The sequence below is a fragment of the Leptonychotes weddellii genome, chromosome 3 (assembly GCF_054177405.1).
Source record: "Leptonychotes weddellii isolate Sample4059 chromosome 3, ASM5417740v2, whole genome shotgun sequence".
NCBI classification, from domain to species: Eukaryota; Metazoa; Chordata; class Mammalia; order Carnivora; family Phocidae; genus Leptonychotes; species Leptonychotes weddellii.
In genome coordinates this window covers 52,885,655-52,910,169 of record NC_138371.1, presented here as the reverse complement: position 1 = coordinate 52,910,169, position 24,515 = coordinate 52,885,655, and the positions used below count along the sequence as shown (strand labels likewise).

General features: G+C 41.8%; 1 protein-coding gene and 1 long non-coding RNA gene across 6 annotated transcripts in view; both read right to left on the bottom strand.

The window, feature by feature from the left end:
* Window positions 1-1,021: 1,021 nt before the first annotated feature.
* Window positions 1,022-24,515, bottom strand: part of WIPF1 (WAS/WASL interacting protein family member 1) — a 120,360-nt gene continuing 96,866 nt past the window's right edge. For all 5 annotated transcript variants that reach the window (XM_081814137.1, XM_081814135.1, XM_081814139.1 and 2 more), the window contains 6 exons: window positions 22,502-22,631; window positions 17,431-17,556; window positions 13,792-14,562; window positions 8,774-8,986; window positions 7,922-8,035; window positions 1,022-4,075 (listed from right to left, as the gene is read on the bottom strand). In XM_081814137.1, the coding sequence (XP_081670263.1) occupies window positions 4,020-4,075; window positions 7,922-8,035; window positions 8,774-8,986; window positions 13,792-14,562; window positions 17,431-17,556; window positions 22,502-22,631 (1,410 nt within the window). In that variant the 3' untranslated portion in view covers window positions 1,022-4,019. The remainder of the gene's footprint in view (window positions 4,076-7,921; window positions 8,036-8,773; window positions 8,987-13,791; window positions 14,563-17,430; window positions 17,557-22,501; window positions 22,632-24,515) is intronic.
* Window positions 9,281-13,785, bottom strand: LOC145720521 (uncharacterized). Its single transcript, XR_014143544.1, has 2 exons — window positions 10,624-13,785; window positions 9,281-10,552 (listed from the first exon to the last, which is right to left on the bottom strand). It is a non-coding gene; the product is annotated as an uncharacterized LOC145720521 (long non-coding RNA).

Here is a 24,515-nt window from a genome sequence, read left to right as displayed (position 1 = left end):
GAGCAGAAGGCAGTCGCTTAACCAACTGAGCCACCCAGGCGCCCTACCATATCTTCTTTATCCATTCATCTGTCGATGGACATCTGGGCTTTTTCCATAGTTTGGCTATTGTGGACATTGCTGCTAAAAATATTGGGGTGCAGGTGTCCCTTCGGATCACTACATTTATATCTTTGGGGTAAATACCCAGTAGTGCAATTGCTGGGCCGTAGGGTAGCTCTATGTTCAACTTCTTGAGGAACATCCATACTGTTTTTCAGAGTGACTGCACCAGTTTGCATTCCCACCAAAAGTGTAGGAGGGTTCCCCTTTCTCCGCATCCTTGCCAACATCTGTCGTTTCCTGTGTTGTTAATTTTAGCCATTCTGACTGGTGTGAGGTGGTATCTCATTGTGGTTTTGATGTGCATTTCCCTGATGCCGAGTGAAGTTGAGCATTTTTTCATGTGTCTGTTGGCCATATGTTGCATTATCCCATTTAATGTACTTGTTAATGTTATGAGACAGTTAACTTACCTTGTGGATAAGGTTCCTTATCCATCCTTAGGAGGCTCAGAGAAGTTTGCAACTTGCAAGTAAGAGATGGAGGCAGGTCTTCCTAATCTCTTAACCATTATGCTTGTATTAAGATATGTACACATGTGCGAGTGCACAGCAGATAATTTAAAAAATTATCAGGCCTCCTAAATTCCCATTGGCCTTTCCTGTGTTTATCAGTGTCAGTGCTAGTCCTGGTAGTTTTCTTGCCCGTTGTTCCCACCATCCGTCTTTACCTTAGAGTAGAAGCATCTGCCTCAGGTAAACAGACAGCAGACTCTGACTTAGGATGCAAGTTCTCAGGAAAAACAAACAAGGGATTAGAAAGTGGGTGTGTGGAACCTGCACTAGGGACTGATGCTACCTTCCCCTCCTGTTTTTCTTTGCTCTGGACTTGTCTTTCTTTACCAGAGTAGAACACAGAAAACAGACATTTGCCTTTTCATTTGCATTTATATAGACAATACTTAAATAAAAACCACCAGTTGACACTCTTATCATTCTGCTTTTATTCATTGTCTGGCTAACTCACAAAGACACAGATGTCTAGGGTAGTCTCTACCCCACCATTTAAACTGTCCTGATGACATAGATTCCAAAATGTGCATGTTTACATCGTGCAGTGGTATGAAAAACATTTGTTTTCCTTTACTGTCCCTGACTACAAACAGGGAAAAATTAATTTCATGCCAAAAAATGTTGGGTGCTTTAACATTATCATCCCATTTCTGCTACTAAAATAACAAAATTGGTATTACAAGTTAAAATATAAAGGCCTGTTTTTACAAATATGCAAATAATCTGCTACTTAGACATAAAAAGTCGATTTCTTTCAAATCACAAAGTAAGGCACCATTGGATTAAACATTTCTCTCGGCTTCTACTAAATAAAATGCATAGTGAAATAAATACTGAACACTGAATTTTAATACTGTAATATATTTCAATATAAAATGATATATGAATGTTAAAATACTGTATTGCATCTTGAATACATTTATCTGGAAATATTATGGAAAAAAACCCCAAATGTAAGCCCTGATTTTAGGAAGAAAATATTCATTTTGTGATTTGCCATAGTTGAAGATTTTAGCATAGAAATTATTCAGTTTTGGATGCAATTAGGTTGCCAACTTTCAAAGAAAGGGTATAGGTGTATTAATGAAACATTGACTTAAATACATTCTAAAACTTCTCTCTCCTGGATGAACAGCAACTTTGAGCTATGACTGTGTTTCAGACCTTAGGATGGTACCTACAAAGTTGGGATATACAAGGAAACTGGCCATCATTACTAGCCCTCATAAAATTCAGACCCAAAATTCTTTGGATCGGACTTCTCTGCCATATTTGCTAGTAAGGCCAGATTTCCACTTTTTCTGAAGTGGCTCATTAGGCTTTATCATAGGGATTTGTATCAACTGTTCATACCTGATCAAAGAATCCCAAATAAAATGATGCTGCTATACTACCTGAAAAATTCTTTTTGGAAATACTTAGCCAAGTTTGTTACACCTTTATATTTCTTGAGTCCCTTTGGGCGAAGAGCCCCAAATGACTATATGAAAGACAGATGAATGGTAGAGGAGATGGGGGGAAAAACCAAGTTCTCTAACATACTAAGCCCAGGACTTTGGCAAGGAAAGTTATAAAAATACAATATATTCAAATGGGCCACTTCATGATTTATTAGATATCCCATTTATTAGAACTCTAAGTTCTTTTGCTTTTATATAAATGAAACAATTATTTATTCTATAAATAGGAATGCTTCTTTCAAATTTTTCTTTGGATTGATTTCTTGTTAGCATCTCCCAGTAATACATGAACAATACACTGAGACCATGATACAAAGTTTAGGTATACATATACATATGTGGTTGTGTGCTTTTAAAAAATAAGTAATGGTAATTTTAAACATAATCAACCATATAAAACATCTAAATGGAAATATTTTTTTTTCCAAATCTATAGCTAGATTTAAAAGTCCCAGTAAAGTTTTGTAAACAAAATAATACAAAAAAAAGGGCAAGCCTGGCTCATCCCTATGGTCCTTTCATGGAGCTTTATTTGCATAGATCCAAGGCAAGTGATTCTCCCAGATACAGTCAAGACAAATTCTCTTCAATTTGTAGTAGCAATCTCTCTCAACCCCAATGACATCAAGATTTAGACTTTTACAGTTTGCCCATCAAAACCTGCTTCCTTCCTCCACGTTTCCAATTGGCTACCTTTTCCTGACTTTCCCCCATAGCTACAGGGCCTACGAGCCTCCCTGGCGCGGAGATGCATGCTGGGTGGCAGAGGAATGAGTGTAAGGCAGGGGTCCAATGGACAGGTGAACTCAAGGCAGCTGGCTCTGAGTCCCCAAGCCCCAGCTGGCTTTCAGTTTCTTTCTAATGGCTTTATTCCCCGTGACTGTAAACCCTGTTAGATCAATTTCTGACCTTGGTATTGTGAAGCAACACTTGGATACATACATTAAGGAAAGACGGGAAATAAGGGAGCAAAATCTAAGGTCAAGCTGTTTGCCGAACAAGGTGTTAGGTCCTAACTTTATTTTTAGTTACTTTTTGAATTGCTCAAGCTCAACTTGCCTTTTTTGTTTTTGAAACAAGAGGTTTTTTGCACTAGCCTGCAGCTTCTAGACCTGTGCTGTCCAAAACAGTAGCCACCGGCCACACGGGGCTGTCGAGCACTTAAGATGTGACTAGCCTGAATGGGGATGTGCTCTCAATGTAGGATACACACTGGATTTTGAAGACTTAGTACCAAAACAGAATGTGAAATATCTCATTAATAATTGTTATACTGATTACAGGTTGAAATGATAATAATTTGGGTATTAGGGTTAAATAAAATATATTAAAATTAATTTCACCTATTTTCCTCTTTTAACATAGCTACTAGAAATTCAAAAACTGTATGTGGCTCACATTGTATTTCTGTTGGACAGCTCTATCTAGAACTTATCTCAGACTGCCAAAGATTGGACATCCTGTAATTGAAAAATTTTATGTGAGCCCTGAATGCAGCAACTTGCTTGGGTGGTTCCTGGAATCAGACAGAAAGCCAAGCATGCAAAAAAGGCATGGAAGCAAATAGCTCTCAGGAACTTTAATATTACAGTCTGTAGCAAATTAGCTGTGAATGTTTGAACTTGGCTGGTTTAAAGCTAAGACACAATGCATTTCTGCCTCCTTGCCACAAAAGCCTCCTGACCTCTAAGCAGCCAACACTGGCGGGCTGTAGCTGAAGCAAGCAAGAGCTTTGAGAATATACACAATATAAAAAGCTAGGTGCATTTCTTTACTGCATTCCCACCCCCACCCCCAACACACACATATTCCCACCTCACCCTCCCTTCTTCCCTACTGCCAGTATGAAGGAGACAAGGGGAGACAAGGGGAGGAGGTTTTGCAACCCTTGGAGAGCAACAACAGAAGGAGCTCTTGGGCTCGGGTGGAGAAGAGCAGGCAAAGATCACCTTGGGATGGGAGGAAGTGGTGGGGCACCCCTTTCTCTTCGGTTGGATCCACCTTGATGAAAAAATAGACAAAATATAAATTTTGGTTAGAAAGCTTATGATCTCGCTGTACAAACTAAAGGATGGTCGCAAAAGTACCCACCACGTCACCCTCTATGACCAAGGCTATAAAGAACAGGATAAGTAAGAAGTGAAGGGAAGCAAGTAAGGATCTGACTGAACATTTCTAGAGAGGGATGACCCACCATTGGCTCCTGAGTACTTGCACAAAGTTAAGAAAATTTAAAAAAAAATTACTTTTCTTCTTACCACAAACGTAGTACATGTTTATTATAGATTTAGAAAATACGGATGAGCTAAAACAAAACAAAAACCCACCCAGAGGTAACCAATAACATGATGTAAACATTTTCCTTTTATTTTCTATATATAAACAGCTCCCTTTTTTCTTCCCCAAATAGGATCATATATAGCCGGTCTGAACATTTTTCAGAGCCGTTATTATTTATACATATAATTATAAAGGACACATTACATTCTGTTATATAGGTATGCTATATTTATCTAATCAATTCCCTTTTGTTGGACATTTAGGTATCTTCTAATGTCTAAACAATGCTTTTTTTGATAGTAACTATCCTAATGGCTGTGAAGTTGTATTTCACTGTAGTGCTATGTGTATTCCCTTAATGCTTAGTGATATCGAGCACCTTTTCATGTGCTTTTTTGGCATTAGGGGTATTTTCCTCAGAGAAATGTCTATGCAAGTATTCAACCCATTTTAAAAATTGGGTTTTTGTGGTTGAATTGTAGGCATTCTTTTATATTCTGGATTTTACTTTTTGACCAGATATATAATTTGCAAATATTTTATTCCATTTCGTGGGTTGCCTCTTCACTCTGTTGATAGTGTTCTTTTAAAAACTATGCATATTCATGGGTATGAGTACTGGGTTTAAAATCCATTCACAGTTTTTTAAATTCATTTGTCCCATGTACATTTTTTTGAGGACCCAACAGGTTTTAGGCATGAAGCCGGGTGCTCAGACGCCGTGAGCAGATCTAGCAGGGGAGGAGGTAGAGGAAGACACTGGCGGCCCGTTCCCTTGCCTCTTCCTTTTGCCACCCCAACCATGTCTTTTCTTGGGCCCACACCTGAGGAAAGACACATCTGGCTGGAAAGCAGTCATCTGCTGTGGAGCCTTGACCATCTGCTGACGTAGCGTCAGCAGCTGGCGCCACGTGGGCTGGCCTGCAGAGCTGCAGTCAGATGGCACGGCTCAGGGCTGCCTGGAGGCCCTGTCAGGCTGGTGCCCCACTTAGAGGCCAAGGCAGCTACAGGAGCAGAGCAAAACCACACAATAGTACTTCAGTTTTGTTACAGAGATGATCCAGAGATGAGCCATTAAGCACACAGAACGCTAGACATATTTAAAGCAAATCTACAAAAACATTTTTGGGCACAGTGGACATTAATTCATCAGTTTAAGAAATATTTTTAAATGCCTACTACATTTCAGTTCGGGGCCACGTGAGGAAGATGCAGTAGTGAGCAGGACAGTTCCAGGCCTCGAGTCACCTTTAGTCTTAGAGACAGCAGGATGGGGAAGGGAATGTGCTCAGCTATGAAATTAAGAATTTAGAGGAGGGGGGATGGTTCTGTTACTGACTTAAATATACAAAGAGCACTTCAGTGAGCTTAAGAATGCTTACAAGAAACCAGGAAAAATATTTAGAGTCTATACAAACAACTCCTTAAAGTGAATTCATTTGTTAGTGCCCCAAGAGAAACAGGCTCTTATGAGATAGAAGCCTCTCTTCATCACACACACACACACACACACACACACACACACACCCCTCTCAAAGATATCTGTCCCATGTGAAGACTTATTTTTCACTCTTGTATAGTTTTATTATAGTTATACCTTTTTTAAATTAGGCATCATCTAGGAATGGAGTATTCTCCATAAATGAGTTTTTCTAGTAATTAAACTTTTCCTTTCAAGCAGCAGTATTCTGTTTACTTCTGGCATTTGTCCATGGACATTTTCTTTCTTTCTTTTTTTTTTTTTAAAGATTTATTTATTTATTTATTTGACAGAGAGAAACACAGTGAGAGAGGGAACACAAACAAGGGGAGCGGGAGAGGGAGAAGCAGGCTCCCCGCTGAGCAGGGAGCCCCATGCGGGACTCGATCCCAGGACCCCGGGATCATGACCTGAGCTGAAGGCAGTTGCTTAACGAACTGAGCCACCCAGGCGCCCGTCCATGGACATTTTCTTAAAGCATCTTCTAATGCTTGGAATTCTTCAGCAGTGGCACAGAGCACAATTTGACCTGTTCTTCACAACCCAACAGAAACTCCTGTGTTGTCCTGTGCTGTGAGACAAAGCACAATCCTGTCCCTGAGACTGCCACCTATCACATCTCCCTGAAGCCACTGATTTTGCTTCTAACAACCTTAACTTAAGCAGCTATGAATCTGTTCTATGGCTGGGAAACATCCAACCAAAAATGATTTAAGAACTGTGTGCTAGGGTGCCTGGGTGGCTCAGTTGGTTAAGCGACTGCCTTCGGCTCGGGTCATGATCCTGGAGTCCCGGGGTCGAGTCCCGCATCGGGCTCCCTGCTCGGCAGGGAGTCTGCTTCTCCCTCTGACCCTCCTCCCTCTCCTGCTCTCTCTCTCATTCTCTCTCTCAAATAAATAAATAAAATCTTTAAAAAAAAAAAAAAGAACCGTGTGCTAAAGAGTCAGCAGGCTCTGCGTATGTGTAAGGAGCTCTGCCTAAGGAGTGGGGACAAGGCTAGGGATGCTGTGGCAGTTATCTGAAATGCTCAAATGCTTTTTCTCCACACATTTCTGTTTCGGAGTTTGGTTCTACATCTAAAGCGGTTACAAGTCTGAGCCTCATCACTGATCTGTGTATGTTTCATGCCGATTCTTTGTTCTAACCACTTATTGTCGCGAAATTACAGTTTCTCTATTTCTTCTTCTTGTTCACATTTTTGTTTCAATAGAATATTCACCTCTTTATGATTGCATATATATTTTAGCAAAACCCAGAAACAATCTAAATGTCCAATAATGGTAAACTAAATTGTTGTATGTCGACTTGATGGGATGCTATAAAATAAAAACCATGTGATAAAATGGGAAAGTATTTTACTAAGCAAAGTTATGTAAACCCCACCACCAAGAAACTGCACTCTATACTTATAATGATAAATCAATCAGAATTTTATGGATTAAAAATGAGCAGACCTGGTAAAATGAAAATATATGTATGCTATGTGGAGATTTTATGGACAGATTATGGGTATATTTAAAATTTTCACATAATGCTCTAAAAGCTATAATCATATTTATTTTATTACTTAATTATTATTATTTTAGTATTTTATTTTTTTAAGTAATGTCTACACTCTACATGGGGCTCAAACTCACAACCCCAAGATCTAGAGTCGCATGCTCCACAGACTGACCCAGCCAGGTGCCCCTAATCATAATATATCTAAAATATCAAGGCAGTTACAGTGAGTTTTTGTTATAATTATTAAGACAATTTGATTAGTCTCAAAACTAGTAGGAATAGAAGATATTTGTTCTATCTTAGGAAGACCAAAATGCGGAAGGCTGTCCAAACAAGCAAAGCAATACAATTTAACCAATTAGCAAACCAAAGTTATGTTGAGCTCATAATGACACATTAAAATAATCGTTTCCCATATGCGTTCTGGATATGTCCGTTTTCCTCATCACCTGTGGAAGGGGAGTTTACCAGAATTTAGATGGCTCCATATGGGGTTCTCTGCCCCGCTCCAGGCAGCCCTCAGCTGTATATAACCCAGGCCGTTCAAGTATGAAGCCACCCAAAGCCCTTGCAGAAGTACTCACTCCGGGTTTCACTTCTCGCCAGTTTACTGGGATAACTTTTGGCCGTTGGTACGTATGGGTCTGGAGGTGGCAAATCCGAAATCGGATGGAAGTAGAACCTGCTTTCCCACTCATCTGAGGGAGAGAAACAAACAGCATCTTCGGTAACAATCTGCTACGAAGACTTACATAGTGAAAGGACAGAGAGAGCTGCAGAGATCACTTCTAGTTTTATGCCTAGAATTTTAGAGAAAACCCAGAAATGCAACAAATGTCACTGATCGGCGCATCAGTGAAATACGCTGGTCTGCAAATCAAAGCAAAGGCAGATCCAAGTGACTTTAACTAGCATGATTAGGACGCAGCCAGTCCCTCCCAGGAGCTGGGGGCTAAAGTCTGAGATCCCTTTCTTCCCACCTGTGGGCCCACGAATAACTGCGACCCTCTCATAACAAAGGCAGAGGAAAGCCGCTTAATACCTGCAGACCATCGGGCCTCTTGCCCCAGCAAACCGTTAAGGAAGGCAGGTAAGGTAGGTAATAAGAGGATAAATGACAAAAATGGCATTTTTTTAGAGTTCTGGGATCTTCTAGAAAGTTAACCAAAATGAGACTCCAACAGAGAGAGAGGAAAACGATCAGCCTTTTTGAGAAGGGGAGGAAGGAGGATTACTACTTTTAATTTGAAATCATGGTGGTCTCTAATGGTTAGATACTTAGATCAGAGTAGAGCAGTGTGATAACAATGAGGTTCATAGAAACAAGAAATATTAATGCAAACACACAACACACACAAATTTACCACTCAGTGGTTGCCCTGTAGCCTGTAAATGTTTCCAAGGTCCCTCCCCCAGAGGAGGGACCCCCACCTCACCTTCACCTGAAGAGTCTTGGAAGCCATTTCTAATTGATGTTGATGGTGGAGGAGGGGGAGGTGCTCCAGCACTAGGCCTGTCGGGAGGAAGAGGAGGCCTGGGTCCACTCCTGGGATTATCTACTCCACTCCTGGACGGCAACTGGGGGGTGGCAGGCAGGGCCCGAGATGTGCTGCCATTTCTGCTTATTGGAGGGGGTGGTGGGAGAGGGCCTGGGACAAAAAAAAGGACATTTAGTGCAGTATCTTACATCTTGCATTACTATTATCATGTCACTGTCAATGTGCAGTTATTGAGTACCTGCTGGATGCATGCCCTATAATTAGAACTTACGGAGAAATAGTGGAAACTTTCTAGGAGATTTAGCCAAGCAAGGAGTAAGTACATATAAACACAGAACTGCACATATGTACACATGTTGATATTGATAGCTAAATGGCTGTTTTGGCTTTGAGTCAGTACTGAGATTAGAGATGATTCAGTTAGGTTGAGAACAGGTGATAATCTGTTTATACTGACAACTGTATCTTTTTTTTTTTTTAATTTTTTTTTTTTTTTTTAAGATTTATTTGCGAGAGAGAGAATGAGAGACAGAGAGCATGAGAGGGAGGAGGGTCAGAGGGAGAAGCAGACTCCCTGCCGTGCAGGGAGCCCGATGCAGGACTCGATCCCGGGACTTCGGGATCATGACCTGAGCCGAAGGCAGTTGCTTAACCAACTGAGCCACCCAGGCGCCCCGACAACTGTATCTTTTAAAAAACATTTTATAATCCTTTTAATTAGCTACTGAACTAATTACTGTGACAGGATACTTATGAAATAAATACCATTTGAAAAAAAGAATAAGCTAGTTATGAAGTTATTTTAGGTCTTCCGAGGGACTAGGCTCTTTAAGTGCACAATAGTATTGCTAATTACACAAGCATGCTTCCGTGAGGCATACGATCTGTTTCTAGGCAGAAGTGGCATCAGGAAACCAAATATCAATCATGCCGAGATTGGCAGGAGTTCCTTTTTGGTTCTTCCTCTTTGGGGAGGCCGATTAGCGTGTGTGGCTGTGCATGCTGGTGCAGAATCCTGACCCTGAGCAAGCTGGTTACCACATGGAACTAAAGTCTCTGTATACAGAAGAGCACCAGATAGTCATCTCACAACACTCTTGCCAGGAATAAGTAGCTAAAAAGCAAATAAAAAGTACCCTTTTTAAAAAATGCAGTGGTATGGTATAATCAAATTTTTAAGTTCCTAAAAAATAAATTCTTTTTGATAATACAAAAGAAACCTATCTTCCTTGTCCCATCTTCCAAATTCAGAGGCTATTTGGGTTATGATAAATTAAAAAAAAAAAAAGAAAAAGAACTTGAGTGTTCCCATGCAAATCAAAATGGCCTTAGTGATTATTCCTGGTCTTCAGCAGTGTGCTTCTCTTGCAAGATGCTGACACTTTATGTAAATACAACATCTTATGGTACTATAAATATGTCTTTTATTAACTACAGATTCAGAATCCACCTAAAGGACCTTAAACTGAACAACCCACCCATTGCAGATATCCCTGCCTGGAAGCCTTGGCCCAAACACTTGATGGGGGTGAGAGGCATGCCCAGCCCTGGTTGCTCTCTCAAGGAGTCTTCAGTGCTTCTCCTGGTGGGATTTATTTATTGCCTCATCTGTTTGCCATTGCTGGGGTCCCAGTCAGGAGGAGCTGATTTACTGGGGGGAAAGTGTCCTACATGCTGTGGGTTAACTTCACTGGTACTACTGCCACTCAGGCCCCCCTAAACACCACTCTTTAAACCAACAGTCCTCACGCAAATCAAAGCAAATATAGCTGTCGCTAAATGCAAACTAGGCTTCCAATATTATGGGGCCTGGTACTCTGTAACTTGACCGACTTGATCTCTCCCTTTCTCTGTCTCTCTTAAAGTAAACTTTCATGCTCCTAACCCTCGAACCTTCCAGGACCCCTGCTCCAAACCTAGGCAAGTATAATAGGTAAGAGCAGATTACACTTTTTTTTTTTTTTTTTTGAGAGCGAGCGAGCAAGCGAGCGAACAGGGGGTGGGGTGAGGGTGAGGGGCAAAGGGAGAGGGAGAATCTCAAGCAGATTCCCCTGCTGAGCACGGAGCCCAACTCGGGGCTCAATCTCACAAGCCTGAGGTCATGACCTAAGCTGAAAGCAAGAGTCAGATACTGAACTGACTGAGCTACCCAGGCACCCTCAAATTTCAATTTCTTATAATAATACGAATAAACCATCATTTATTGAATGCTGTTACATGCTAGGAATTAAGATAACCACTACACATACTTATCTCGCTTAATTCTTACAGCAACCCTGAGAGGTGTAGGGACACAGGAGAGGCCTCTGGTATTGGAAGGTTAAAAACCTCAAGTCAGGTTTTGTCAAGACTCCAAATATGTCAAATTCTAAAGCCCACACCCCTAACAATGAAGCCAAGCCACCTCTCAAAATACAGATGGCCCTTGATGATCTCTCACAGGATCCTTGTGGGAAGGGAATGTAAGTTGGTAGGAATTTTCTAGAGGTCAATTTGGAAGTACCTATGAAATTTATAAATTACTATGTATACCTACCTGCTCACCAAAATATTCCATTTTGGGGAATTAATCCAAAGGAAATACATAGAAATGTGCAAAAATGTGTAGCTATGAGAATATATTCCCTGCATTATCTATAACAGCAACAATCTAGAGACGGTTCAAATGATTAAATAAAGATAAATTTGTAGCATCTAATATTATGCAGCCATTAGAAGTCAGGCTATACAAGAATAGTTTAAAATCCTATCAGAAGATGTTACTGAGATTGGTAAATAAAAAGCAAATAACCAAACAGTATGTATACTATGATACTGATTTTGTAAACATATATATATGTGTATATATAAATACACACACAAGTTTTATTTATTTTTTTTCTTTTCTTTCTTTTTTTTTAAAAGTGAGCTCTATGCCCAGCGTGGGGCTTGACCTCATGACCCCAGGATCAGGAGTGGCATGCTGTACTGACTGAGCCAGCCAGGCACCGTCTCAAAACACACATTTTAAAAAGACTGAAAGGATAATAAAAAATGTTATTAATGATTATTTCTGGGTAGTGGTAGGATTATAGATAATTTTTGTTTTCTTTATACTTTTCTGTATTTCCCATAATAAACAGGCATGACTTAAGTAATCGAAAGAAATAATGTTACAACTATATGTCACAGTCTGTCCTATTTTGGGGAAGATTTAATCTGTTGATTTGTCCATTTGGTAGAGCCATGCAAACAGCTCCTCAGTCACTTTGGGGTAAAACCCATAGCTGTTGGATAAGAAGAAAACACTGCATTTCATTCATCTATCTGTTCTCATTTGTTCTTTGAAGAATACTTAATGAGATGCTATGATGTATAGGGATTGGATTGAAGGGATTAGTACTAGCTTTTTATATTTGTAGCCTACTGTCTGAGGCAGAGTGGTTTGAAGTAGTGGTTCTCAAACTTTGCAGCACATTATAGTCACTGGGGAGCCTCCAGATATCTTGATGCCCAGTCTGTAACCCAGAGCAATGAAAACAGACACCCTGGGGAAGGGACCCAGGCACCACGGTTTTTAAAGCTCTCCAGGTGATTCTAGGCCATGGTCACCTTTGAGGACTATTGGTTTAAAGAGTGGTGTTTAGGGGTGCCTGGGTGGCTCCGTCAGTTAAGCATCTGCCTTCACCTCAGGTCATGATCCCGGGGTCCTGGGATTGAGCCCCACATCAGGGTCCCTGCTCAGCAAGGAGCCTGCTTCTCCCTCTGCCACTCCCCTTGCTTGTGTTCTCTCTCTCTGGCAAATACATAAAATCTTAAAAAAAAAAAAAAGTGGTGTTTAATTAGGTTCTTGAGGTCACAGGGCAAAAGGTTAGCTTCTCCTAAAGAAAAAAATGCCCCATTTCCAGGCATCTTGTATATAATAATAAGGTTAAATTAAGAACATAGATGGTTCTACTGAACCCATCAATAACCACTGTGAAATAAAAAGCACCTATTATAATTAGGAGACAGTACAAGCTCTAGGGAATCCTCACTTCATTTCATAAAGTCTCAAAGTTCTTCCCTTAGATCCATCTTTCTCAACCTGGGGTGTGGGGCACAGATGAGCTTCAGAAGGGCCTTCAATCCCTGAAATAGCATGCAGATTTTGAGTTTATGCTTATGAGCATTTTTATGAACAAAAGGCCTCTACCTTTACCTGATTCTCCAAGGGATCTTTGTGCCAAAGATGTTAACAGCAAAATGGACTCTAACACTTGTCTTTAATGAGCAGGGAAGTGGCCGCAAAGCTTGACAGATGAAGAGCAGTACAGGAAAAGTTCATTAGCTCTTAAATAGCTACCCTTCTTGTTGGAATAATGGTTCGCTCTTGCGGGAGATGGGAATTTAGTTCCCCAATTAAGGCAGGTGAAATTCACGTTAGGGAAGGCAGGGCAGTAGAGTGGTGAGCACATTTCAGAATGCGAGGTGAAAGTTCTAGCCTCTTCTTATTAACTAGCTGGTGATCATTTGACTTTATAAGTTACTCAGGCTCGGGGCACCTGAGTAGCTCAGTGGGTTAAACATCTTCCTTCAGCTCAGGTCATGATTCCGGGGTCCTGGGATCAAGTCCCACATTGGGCTCCCTGCTCACTGGGGAGCCTGCTTCTCCCTCTCCCTCTGCTCCTCCCCACCTGGCTCGCTCATACTCTCTCTCCCTCTCTCTCCAATAAATAAATAAAATCTTAAAAAAAAGAAAAAAAGTTACTCAGTCTCCTCATCTCTAAAACGCAGACAGAAATAGCAATTCCACTTTCCTCAGAGGCTCACATGAGGTCAGGATGAAGTGAAACACGGTGAGTGTCACTTAAAAGATTAGAGCAGTCTGAGAGTTCACTTAAGCTTGTGTTGGACTCCCTTCACTTACGTGATGATTAGTGACACTCGGGCAGGCTGGGCTGTAGGAAGACAAATCATACTGGGTGGTGACATACCTGATCTGCCTGGTGGGTCCCTCACCGGAGGAGGGGGTCGCTCACTGGGCGGGGGAGGAAGAGGGCCCGTTCGACCTGGTGAAGGTAAGGGGGTTGTAGACGAAGTAAGGGACAAATTCCTCTGTGGGAGTCTTGGGGTTTCATCAGTGCCACTGGAACCTGGAGGCAGGGGGGGAGGGCCGGGCCTGCTTGGTGGCGGTGGTGGAGGTGGGGCCTGTGAGGAGGAGGAAGGCCTCGGGGTAGAAGGCACCGGGGGCTTGCTGTTCTGAGGGGGAGGCGGTGGGACCGCTTCCCTGTGGATGGAGGGCCTGTTGCCCACTGGAGGAGGCGGAGGGGGGGGTTTGTCATCCAAGGCCCTGCTGGGGGTTGGGGGCAGGGGAGGCCTGTTGGAGAAGGGCAAGGAGGAGCTGGAGGGTGTCTGGCGGACGGAGCCTCCTCCAAAAGCAGCACCTCGGTTTCCAGGGAAGGGGGGAGGGGTCGGCCCAGGGCTGGGCTGCCTGGGGGCCCCAGGCACTGGTGGGGACCCCCGGTTGTGCAGATTTGATTGAATGGGTCTCGGTGTAGTAGGCACTGGAGGGGGAATGCTATCAGGCTTTGAGCCCACGTCGGGCCTCAGGGGAGGCATTCGGTTCCTCTGAGGCTCTGGGGGACCACTTCTGTGGCCTGGAGAAGGCACAGGAAACCTCCCTGGGCCACTTGGGGGAGAGAAAGGCTTGGCAGATGTGGCTCTTCCTCCTGGTGGCAAAATCGGGGGTCGGCTTCCTCCGGAATCTGAAGAACAGGAAAAAAAAAATCCAGTTAGAAAATGAGGACTCCCTCTCAAAGGAAATCAGAGAACTAGAGTGTATTCTCAGCTAGTGGAAGTCCTCTCCTAGATGCTATAAAGTAGAGGTAACTATTATTTATATAAATTGGGTTCTGGGTGGTCCTTCCTGGAGGCAGAAGAATAGATCACACATTCCTGTGTACCTGCTACCTCCAGATCCTACAACCTGTTGGCTTTCAAAAGGATTTTGGAGAGTCCTCTTGACATTACGTGTGGGCAAGAACCAGGATTAAGTTGGAAATGGTTCGGGAGAGATCCCCATTCATCATGAGAGGAGAAGAACAGGATGGTGTTGGTACATGGGATTTCTGCTAATGATTTTCTTTCTCCCTGTCACCATCCCTGTCCTCCTGTGGCTGTACCTCTCAGGTTTGAAAAAATAATTTAGCCAAGTTAGATGAAAAATTAGTTATCCCAACCTAAATCTCCATTCGGGAGGGCTTACCTAGTCTCTTTGAAGGAAATTCCCAAGAGAAGGGGGAAAAATGTAATGGAAGAATTGTAATTGAAATAAGAAAGAAGAAAGGAAAAAGAAAAAGTCAGAGTTTGATTGAAAGACTCGACACCAGTGGTTGGTCTTAATCTGCAAAGAAGCAGGCAACTACACAAGTTTTTTTCCTTACTGAATCAACTTCCACTTCAACATTGGCAGAACAGAACAACCCTATTACATAATTAATATTAAACTGCTTTGGTTCAACAAAAGGAACCAAAGTTATGGAAAAATTCAAACCACCACCCCAGAATCTCCTGGAACCTAAGGTAATTCTCCAAAAATGGTAAGCCTGAAAACTTCTACCACTTCAACCATGAGCTAATTAATGTACCAAATATTTATTGAGTACCTGCTACATACCAGCCATTATTCTAGATGCTAAAGACAGAAGAGTAAACAAAACAGAAAAGATCCTGCTCTCCTGTGCTTTACATTCTTGTGGGGGAGATAAATAATAAACCAGCAAACATAAATATTTTCAGATAGTTATAAGTACTAAAAAGAAACTAAAATAGGTCGATGAGATGGAGAGACCAGATAGATGGGGTGGCTGGCTGGGGGCGGCTTTTCTGAAGATGTGACATTTGAGCTAAGGCCAGCCATAGAAAGACGGGGAAGAAGGTGCTTTAGGCATAGGGTCAGCAGGTGCAAAGGCCCTGGGGAGGGAATGAGCTTCAAGCTGAAAAACCGAGGCCTGTGTGCCTGGGGTACAGTGAGCACGGAGAACTTAGCAAGTGGACTCTGAGTGGCCAGCGAGGGCCAGGTCATAAGGAGCCTTGTAAACCAGAGGACTTCAGATTTTTTTTTTAAAGATTTATTTATTTATTTGAGAGAGAGAGTGAGCGAGAGAGAGAGAGAGAACCTGAGCAGGGGGAAGATCAGAGAGAGAGGGAGAAGCAGACTCCCCACTGAGAAGGGAGCCAGATGTGGGGCTCAATCCTGGACTCTGTGGGGCTCGATCCTGGGACCCTGGGATCCTGACCTGAGCCAAAGGCAGACGCTCAGCTGACTGAGCCACCTGGGCACTCCCAGAGGACTTCAGATTTTATCCAAGGCATAATGAGAGACATTTGGATGGATTTATACAGTGGAGCAATATGAACTCTAGAGAGAATTTCTTATTTCAACTGCAGTACTAGAAAAACACTGTATTTCCCTTGACTGTGTGGTATATTTCTAGGTCACCAACTTGTGATAAATTATATCTTCCAAGTTTGGATTGAAGCTGCAGTTATTAGCCATGTGTACATCACACGGACAGTGTTCACTATGTGGATGGTATACTAGGCTGACATACACATCTGGTACACCATTTTGTGCACTGATTTAATTCTATCCTCATTTTATGAATTTCTTTCCAGTTGTCTTTTGCCTTAATTTTGTCACCTGTTGTTAAGTACTGAATGTCTGCATTTGTCAGCTGCCTCAATCCTTTTGGTGGGTTTTAAATAAGTAAATTTAAATGTAGATGCAGGTCTGGCGAGACAGAATCTCTCATATTATTGAGTATCTTTCTAGATTTTGACCATCCAACGCTAAATAGTCAGCTAACCCTGAGGATTCAGTGGCTTTATCTTCATGATTGTGAGAATTTCATACTTTCCCAGCAGACATTAAACGATCATAGAATTAGAAATAAAAGTCTTCTAACACAACAAACATTAATACCAAAAGATTTATGGTAAAACTTACTGAGCCTCATGCACTTTGTAAGGTTTTTTATTTGGGCATGACCAGGTTCAATTTTTCTCTCTGCCATTAGGTTCAAAGACAATCCCATAGGACTCATTTCCATGTGTCCCTGCAGAGAATATTTAGAATCACTGGCCCTCAAATGCCAGATGTCTGTCATGCAAAACACCTTTTTAGATTCAGTGAGATTTGTAACTATATTCTGTATAACACGCTCCATAGTGTTTTGGAAAGTGGCTCACAAGTATTTACTATACTAGACAGCTGGGTCAGGCTACCTCACAAAGAAAGGTGAATTTGCCAGGTCACCAGGCAGACTTTTCCAGGGGTGGCCAGTTCCATTTGTTCCTTCTTTTTCTTCCCACTCTAGCTCCCCCTTTAGAAAAGTACAAAAAATACAAGTTACCCCGAGGACACTGGGCAAACATTTAACAGCTCCATGGAGCTGGCTGATTTTGATTTAAGAAAAGAAAAAGATGCTAGAGTCTCTCTTCTAAAACGGTGTTCCCATCTCAAGCGATCTAAAATGTTTTAAAGGGCACAGGGCTTTAGAAGGGATGCCAAGCCTCCAAACCACAGAACTCTGCCTCATCTTGTTACTAAGAGAGAAAGAAACTCTCCTTACCACCATCCCTGTTGGCTGTGGATCTCAGCTTCGGCATCCCAGCCTGGAATAGTCCTCCCAAGCCAGGTGGGCCACCCCCTCCAAAACTTCCGCCGCCACCTCCACCTCCACCGGCTCCTTTAGGTTCTGCAGAGGGAAGCAAACACACTCTCTTCACCGCGGATGACACCACCCCCAGAGGACAGCCCGAGCCCAGGGACACAACAGACAATGCCTGTCAACCAGGCAGCGGGCTCGAACTGGGCCGATGGCGCACTTCTGGGGCTTCATGAAAACGCAGGATTTTTTAAAAATTTAATTTAATTTTATTATGTTATGTCAGTCACCATACAATACATCACTAGTTTCTGATGTAGTGATCCACGATCCATTGTTTGCGTACAACACCCAGTGCTCCATAAACGATTCACCCTCCCCCTAGTCAGAAAAGGACAGGTTTTGTTTTTCACTCCGGGCCAGTCACAGGCCCCACGGCAGGAGAATCGGTAGTAGATGCCGCCTTGCCCCATGCTCCCTGCTTGGCTAGCTGCCGGAGGAGTTACTATCTGTATCCTAAGATTTGGCTAATAAAAGAATCTTCCAGGAAAGCAAGTCCCAAGGGAGGGGGAGATGGAAATAAAAGGTGAGAAGAAAGGGAATCGTAAAAATAAAGGGAAGAAAATAAAAGACCCTGTAATTTTACTCCTTGGAAATATACACTATTTTGGTGTATTTTTTTCCTGTTCGTACTTTTTCATTTTATATATTTTTTTCTCAAAATTAAGACCAAATTCACTAAACAGTTTTTAGCCTGCTCTTTTCACTTAACACTTTATTGTTAGCATTTCCCGTGTCATCAAATATTCTTTGAAAACATGAGTTTAAGGGGCTTCCTTGTGTTTTAGAGCATGAATATACTGTAGTTCTTTTGACCATCTACTTATTTGATGGCCTTAGGGTTTGATTTCAATTTTCTTTTTTTTTTAAGATTTTATTTATTTATTTGACAGAGACAGAGATAGCGAGAGCAGGAACACAAGCAGCAGGAGTGGGAGAGGGAGAAGCAGGCTTCCCCTCGAGGAGGGAGCCCGATGTGGGACTCGATCCCAGGACCCTGGGATCATGACCTGAGCCGAAGGCAGACGCTTAATGACTGAGCCACCCAGGCACCCTTGATTTCAATTTTCTAATATCCTAAAGCCCAACAGTAGGCTTAAACATTTTTAAAAACTCCCTGTAATTGAAGATGGTACAAAGATTTTGTTTTATTTTGCATTTAGTTCCTCAAAACTGTGGAAGAGTCTGAAATGGGCAAACAGACAAGAATGACCAAAAAAAAAAAGAAAAGAAAAGAAAAGAAAAAGATTACTAAGTATCCTGTCTAGCCTTTTGGGTTATTTCCCTTGTCTATGAGCTATTTTACAACTCTGTAAGTTGTAGAAAAACTGATAATAATTGTCTATAGACATGTAAAATTGTTGTGTTCAGTAGCATGCAATTGATTACAGACGGGTTTACCTATCTGTAAATTCATTTCAGCTCTGATGTGTTTGGTACTTTGAACTCTCCTTTGCAGTGGTAACATTATGCTGTTTCCCTCAGTCATTAATGACTTAAATAAAATATTTGCCGTATGTTCGTTTTATAGCTGTATGAGAGCCATGATTATAACCCTCTTTGAAAAAGTGTCTCATACAATTTATGATGTATGTATGGTTGTATTTATGAGGATAAACATTGTTTAAAGTTCTACCCCTGGAAAACCTTCTAGAGTCTTTGACAAGCAGTACATGAAATCTACAAAGCAAGAGGGGAGGACTGACACTTTTATGATATTTAGATTATATGGAAACATGGTATATTCTCCCATGTCTTCTGGTTCATTCAGTCAAGTTTTATAATTTTCCTGATATGGGTCACCTACTCTTCTTGTTAAGGTTACTTCGATACATTTTTGTTTGTTGAAATTGTGAAAGGGATGTTTTTCCCCTTTTGTAATTGGTTATCATTGGCATCAGAAAATTTCCTTTGACATCTAGTAGACCATTCTGCTAATATTTTCCAAATTAATATTTATAAAAAATTTATTATCTTGGACTTTCTACTAGACATATGGTCTGCAAATAATAAAGGTTTTGCTTCCTCTTGTCTAATAGTTGCATATCTTATCTTAGTTCTAGTTTATATAAGTAATTACTTTGATGGCTGAACTTGCATACGATATAAATTACTAATATTGCTACAGGCAACCATAGTTCATTTTTAATGAACACGCCTTTACCCTGGAATTACTGACACTTTAAGGCAGGTAATTCTTTGTTTGTGGGTGGCTGTCTTGTTCTCTGTAGAATGTTTACAGCATGCCTGGCCTCTACCCACTAGATGTCAGTAGGAACCCCTCCTTGGCCAAGATGTGACAACTAAAAATGCCTCCAGACATTGCCACGTGTCCCTGAGGACACTGATAGATAGCTTTCTTTTTGTGTTTGTGCCACCTTGGTCAAGTTTGAGGTTAGGACCATGCGAGTCTCATCACATCTATCAGATAGCTTTCCATTTCTTCCTATGTTTGGGAATGATTTGTATAGCATTTGCATGAGCTGTTTCTTAAAATCTGGAAGAACTTACTGATAAAATCGTCTGGCTCTAAAGCTTTTTAGAGAGAAAGTCACTTGATAAAGTGTTCAACTTTAGTTTTGCTCATTGGAGCTTCATGAGTGAATTTTGGTAAGTTTATGCTTTTTGTTAAAAATTAATTTCTTTAAGATTTTAACATGTTTTAGCATATAAATTCATCACAGTATCCCTAATTTTGAAAAATCCACTTTGAATCTCTTACTAATCTACATTCTGAGTCCTACTTCTATTCATTTGCATTTTCTTTTTTTCTCAACTAATTTGATCCTAAGCTTGTGTTAGCTCTGCATTTTTTCTAGGTGTGGGGAGTTCTGGGATACCTATGGGAGCTCTGCCGATAGAAGAAATAATCTGATAGTGAACTTGACAAGGATTACTTCACCTAACAAATCAAATTACAATAACAATTTCCAGAAGTATATGCAAAATGGCTTCCCTATAAAATTACAGTTTTTTTTACTAAATTATTACCAATATTAATAATGCCCTTGACATTCAAATATTACTCATTAATTAATGACACATTTTGGAATAACGCACTTAAACAAGATACCTTTACATGACACCGAACGTTCAAAGAGACTGATGCACTATCAGACATCATTCATCAGTTTTCTTAACCTGGACCATTTGTGCATCTTTCAGAGACAGAAGGTCTCACGGTCATTTCCTTAGGAATCACACTGCAGGATAAGCCTGGATTAAGAGCTTTATCATATATAACCATGGTCAACATTCTGACATAGAACCCAGGGAGGCTTCAGCTGCAAACAAGTACAAAACGACGGGTGGACCTTTGCCGCTTGCAAAGAGCCTGTGACAACAGAACAGAACGCCGTCCGTTAAGCGCAAGGACAACAGGGCATGTGCTGGGTTGCATCTTGTGTCCATGAAGCAAAGTACGTTCCTAAACATCACTGAACAGCTGGAAGGGAGAAGAACCAACATTTCTTTCCATTTAATGGCAGGAGAAGTGGACCCTGAAGAATACAATGAGTGTCTAATAGTGGATTCAGGAATACGCCACAGACTGCCCCGTGTCCTTCAGTATTGTGGGGAATTCACGTCTACTTCTCTCGAGCTCTGGGTTCCTTCTCCTGGGGGAAAGAATGACTGAGCTCTGCCCCAGAGGCCAGCAGTCTGGGGAGCGCCTCTGGCCCCATACCTGGCACCAGGACTCAGACAGCTTTGGACCAAGGCTCCCCAGAGGTAAGTGGTGCTGGGCTCCCCTCAGGGAGAATTTCGTGACACCAATCAGGAGGACTAAGGGATTATAAAATAAGCAGATCAGTGTTGGGGGCATTTTGACTAAGAGGTAACTGTGTCAAGTCAAGGGTAAAAGACCCCATAGTTCCTCCTGGAGGTTGGTGTACCTTCCCCTGCAACACATAGTGTGACAGAGCAGAGCACCATGTAAAAGCTTTTGTCTTGGTCTTCCTCTTTTCCATTTTCCTCCCACACCAATGTTCTCACCTAACTCGGAGCCTTCTTTCTTCTCCACCCATTAGGCACTTTTCCTAGAAATTCTTCCTGAACACTTCTAATCCTCGACTTGGCTAAAATCCTGCATCACTGTTCACTGTTTACAAAGCTCCCTCTGGTGATTTTGGAAAGTCAGTCTGTTTCCTATGGAGTCCAGATGGGATCTGGGTGTAGGATGTATTCTGGGGACATCTAGCTGGCAGTGGAAAGGTCTAGGAATGTGAGGGGACAATTTCAAGGGCTGGTTATTAACTACCAGTAGATTCTAGTCATGATACATTTTCATTCTGTTGTAAATGTTAATAGGAGTTCTGTGTTGTGGGTACCTGTTTGTTTCTACATACCCTGCCTTGTTCTAGAAAGTATCTCAGACTTGCGATGGGCAGATAAGCAAAGTTGTGATCTCATTTCCTCTCTCTCCCAGCTCCTGAAAATCCTGTCTTACACCTGAATGACACATCCCAGCCCACAGAACACTTTTGCATTGTCTCGTCTGTGGCTCACAGCGAACTGTGAGGGCGGCACACCGGGCATTATCTCCATTTTACATCTAAAGACAATAAGGCTTAGAGATGGTAAGTGCTGGATGTGCCAGAACTCGAACCTACATCCTTTGATTCCAAGGCTGGGGCTCTTTCCATATTTCATGCAGCCTTTTGATCTGTGGTGCAAAGAGTAATGGGTTAACTTCCAGAAAGTGTTGTGAATAATTCAGAGAATCGCTGCTGTGTGTGCCTTGGACAAAGAATTATTATACTGGCTTCCTGCAGCATTAGAGGGAACCCAAGCCGGAGCTGTGGCTACAATGAGTGATACAGTCCCTTATTTTGCTAGCTTTGCAGCTGTTGTTAACCAAAAAAAAAAAAAAAGAAAGAAAGAAAGAAAGAAAAGAAAAAAAAAAAAATCTTTTTGGAAGGTTGATTGTTAGGCTGTAAATCACTTATCTCCATGGAAAACAGCTTTTTTCACTTACTGTCCAATATTGGTGCACTCCTGTCATTGGTGACTGTCTTCTTCAGTTTCTTCCCTTTGCTGATGTCAGAGAGAAGAGCATTTCTCCCAGCCTGTTCTGACTTATTCAAGGTAGGTTTTTCCGTATTGGCCTAAAAGGAAACCACGCAGACTTATATTCATTTCTTGAATTAAAATCATCTACTACAACACTCAGTGGGGACAGCTAGAGTCCTGGAAGCTTATGATTGAGGTTCTTGGCAACAGGTTGTAAATTCTCCACAAGTTTTAGATCCGATGTCATTCTTTTTAAGACCCAGACATTTGGGAACAGATGCAGCAATAAATTACATTCATTTTTAATGCAGGAAGAGTCAGTCCCTGATAAAAGTCTCTAAAAATTCAGACCACTATCTGGCCGTAACCAACAGAGCCAGGGTTGGATGGCTCGAAACGAGAAGGGAATTTTAAGTCTGAGAGGATTCTGCTGGATACTACAAGGCTTCCTCCCCCAGAATGTGCCCTGAAGAGCAGCTTCTCTCTCCTAACCTTCAGAGCTGACCTGGAGCAAGGGGAAAATTGTCTCTAGCCAAAAGGGTCAGCTGTATGTGTTTTAAATCCATCAAAATTTTAGAAAATAATTCCCTCTGTCTATATTGCTGAAGATTTTTATTTTTCTTTTGAATTTAGGGCAGATTTGAGGTGTAATTTACATACAGCCAAACCGCTACTTTAGTGTATAGTTCTACAGGTTTTGAAAAACATACACAGTCCTGCGACCACCACCACAATCAAGACCCAGAACACGTCCATAACCCCCCAAAGTTCCTGCATGCCCTTGCCTAAGGTGTTTCTCATATTTAATTCCTTTGAAAGCTTAGCTCACAGAGATTGCAGAGTGGACCAAGGTGCTGCTTTAAAATGCTTAGGTATTTTTTCATTTTTCAGAATTCCTGGGAAAGATCTGTACTATGAAATTGGGATCTCGCTTCCTCAGGGTTATTTTAGGGAGCGGGGACACTGAGAGCCCAGCACACAGGACTTGGAAGTAGTAGGCATGTGCCTGGGTCGGACACATGGGGAAACTGGCTTGGTCTGGCCTGGACCCAGGGAGAGCTGGCTTCCCCAAACCCAGAGGTCCTTCCAGCAGGCCTCAGAGGCCTTCCAGGCTGGCCCCAGCCCTTCTGAAAGGATCTGGTTCTAGAGGAGCCGGTGAGGGGCGCAGGAAGTAAAGCTGGGGCAGTTTAGCTTGATACCTCACCCAGCGATTTATTATCAGAGTTAGACGCAGAGGGAAAGCTAAGAAAAACCCTGAAGCAGGGTGCACAGAAGCTCTGTGTTAAGCTGAAGGGTCCTGGAATAATGATAAAGTATTACTTGCTCGTAGTAACAGCAGTTAACATTTATATAGCGTTTACTATGGGCCAGGCACTGTTTTTAGCACTTTTATGTGTATTAATTGAATTAGTGCTCATCAGCCCTGTGAGTCATTATTTCCATGCTAGAGACAAGGAGGTAGAGGCACAGGGACGTAAAATCATTTGCCCCCGTCACCCAGCTAGTCAGAGGAGGAGCTAGGATCCGAACCCTGGCAGTGTGATTCCAGAGCCTTCCCTGTAACTTGACAGAAGGGTAAATGTGGGATCTAAAATGCCCCTTGCCCATGTTGGGGAGCTGCTGTTAAAGGGTACAAACTTACAACCAGAAGATGAGTAAGTCTTGGAGGAGTACAGCATGGTGATTATAGTTAACAATATTGTATTATAAACTTCAAAGTTGCTAAGAGACTAGATCTTCAATATTCTCACCAGAAAAAAGGAATGATAGTTATGTGATGTGAAAGAGGTGTTAGCTAAAGCTATGGTGGTAATTACATTGCAATACAAAAATGTAGCAAACCAACATGTTGTATAACTTAAACTTCCACAACGTTAAATGTCAATTATATCTCAGTTAAAAAAAGTAACAAAATGCCCCTTCCCCACCCGCCTCCAACACTCCCCTAAGCAAGCCTGTTAATATTAGCAGCTTCTCAG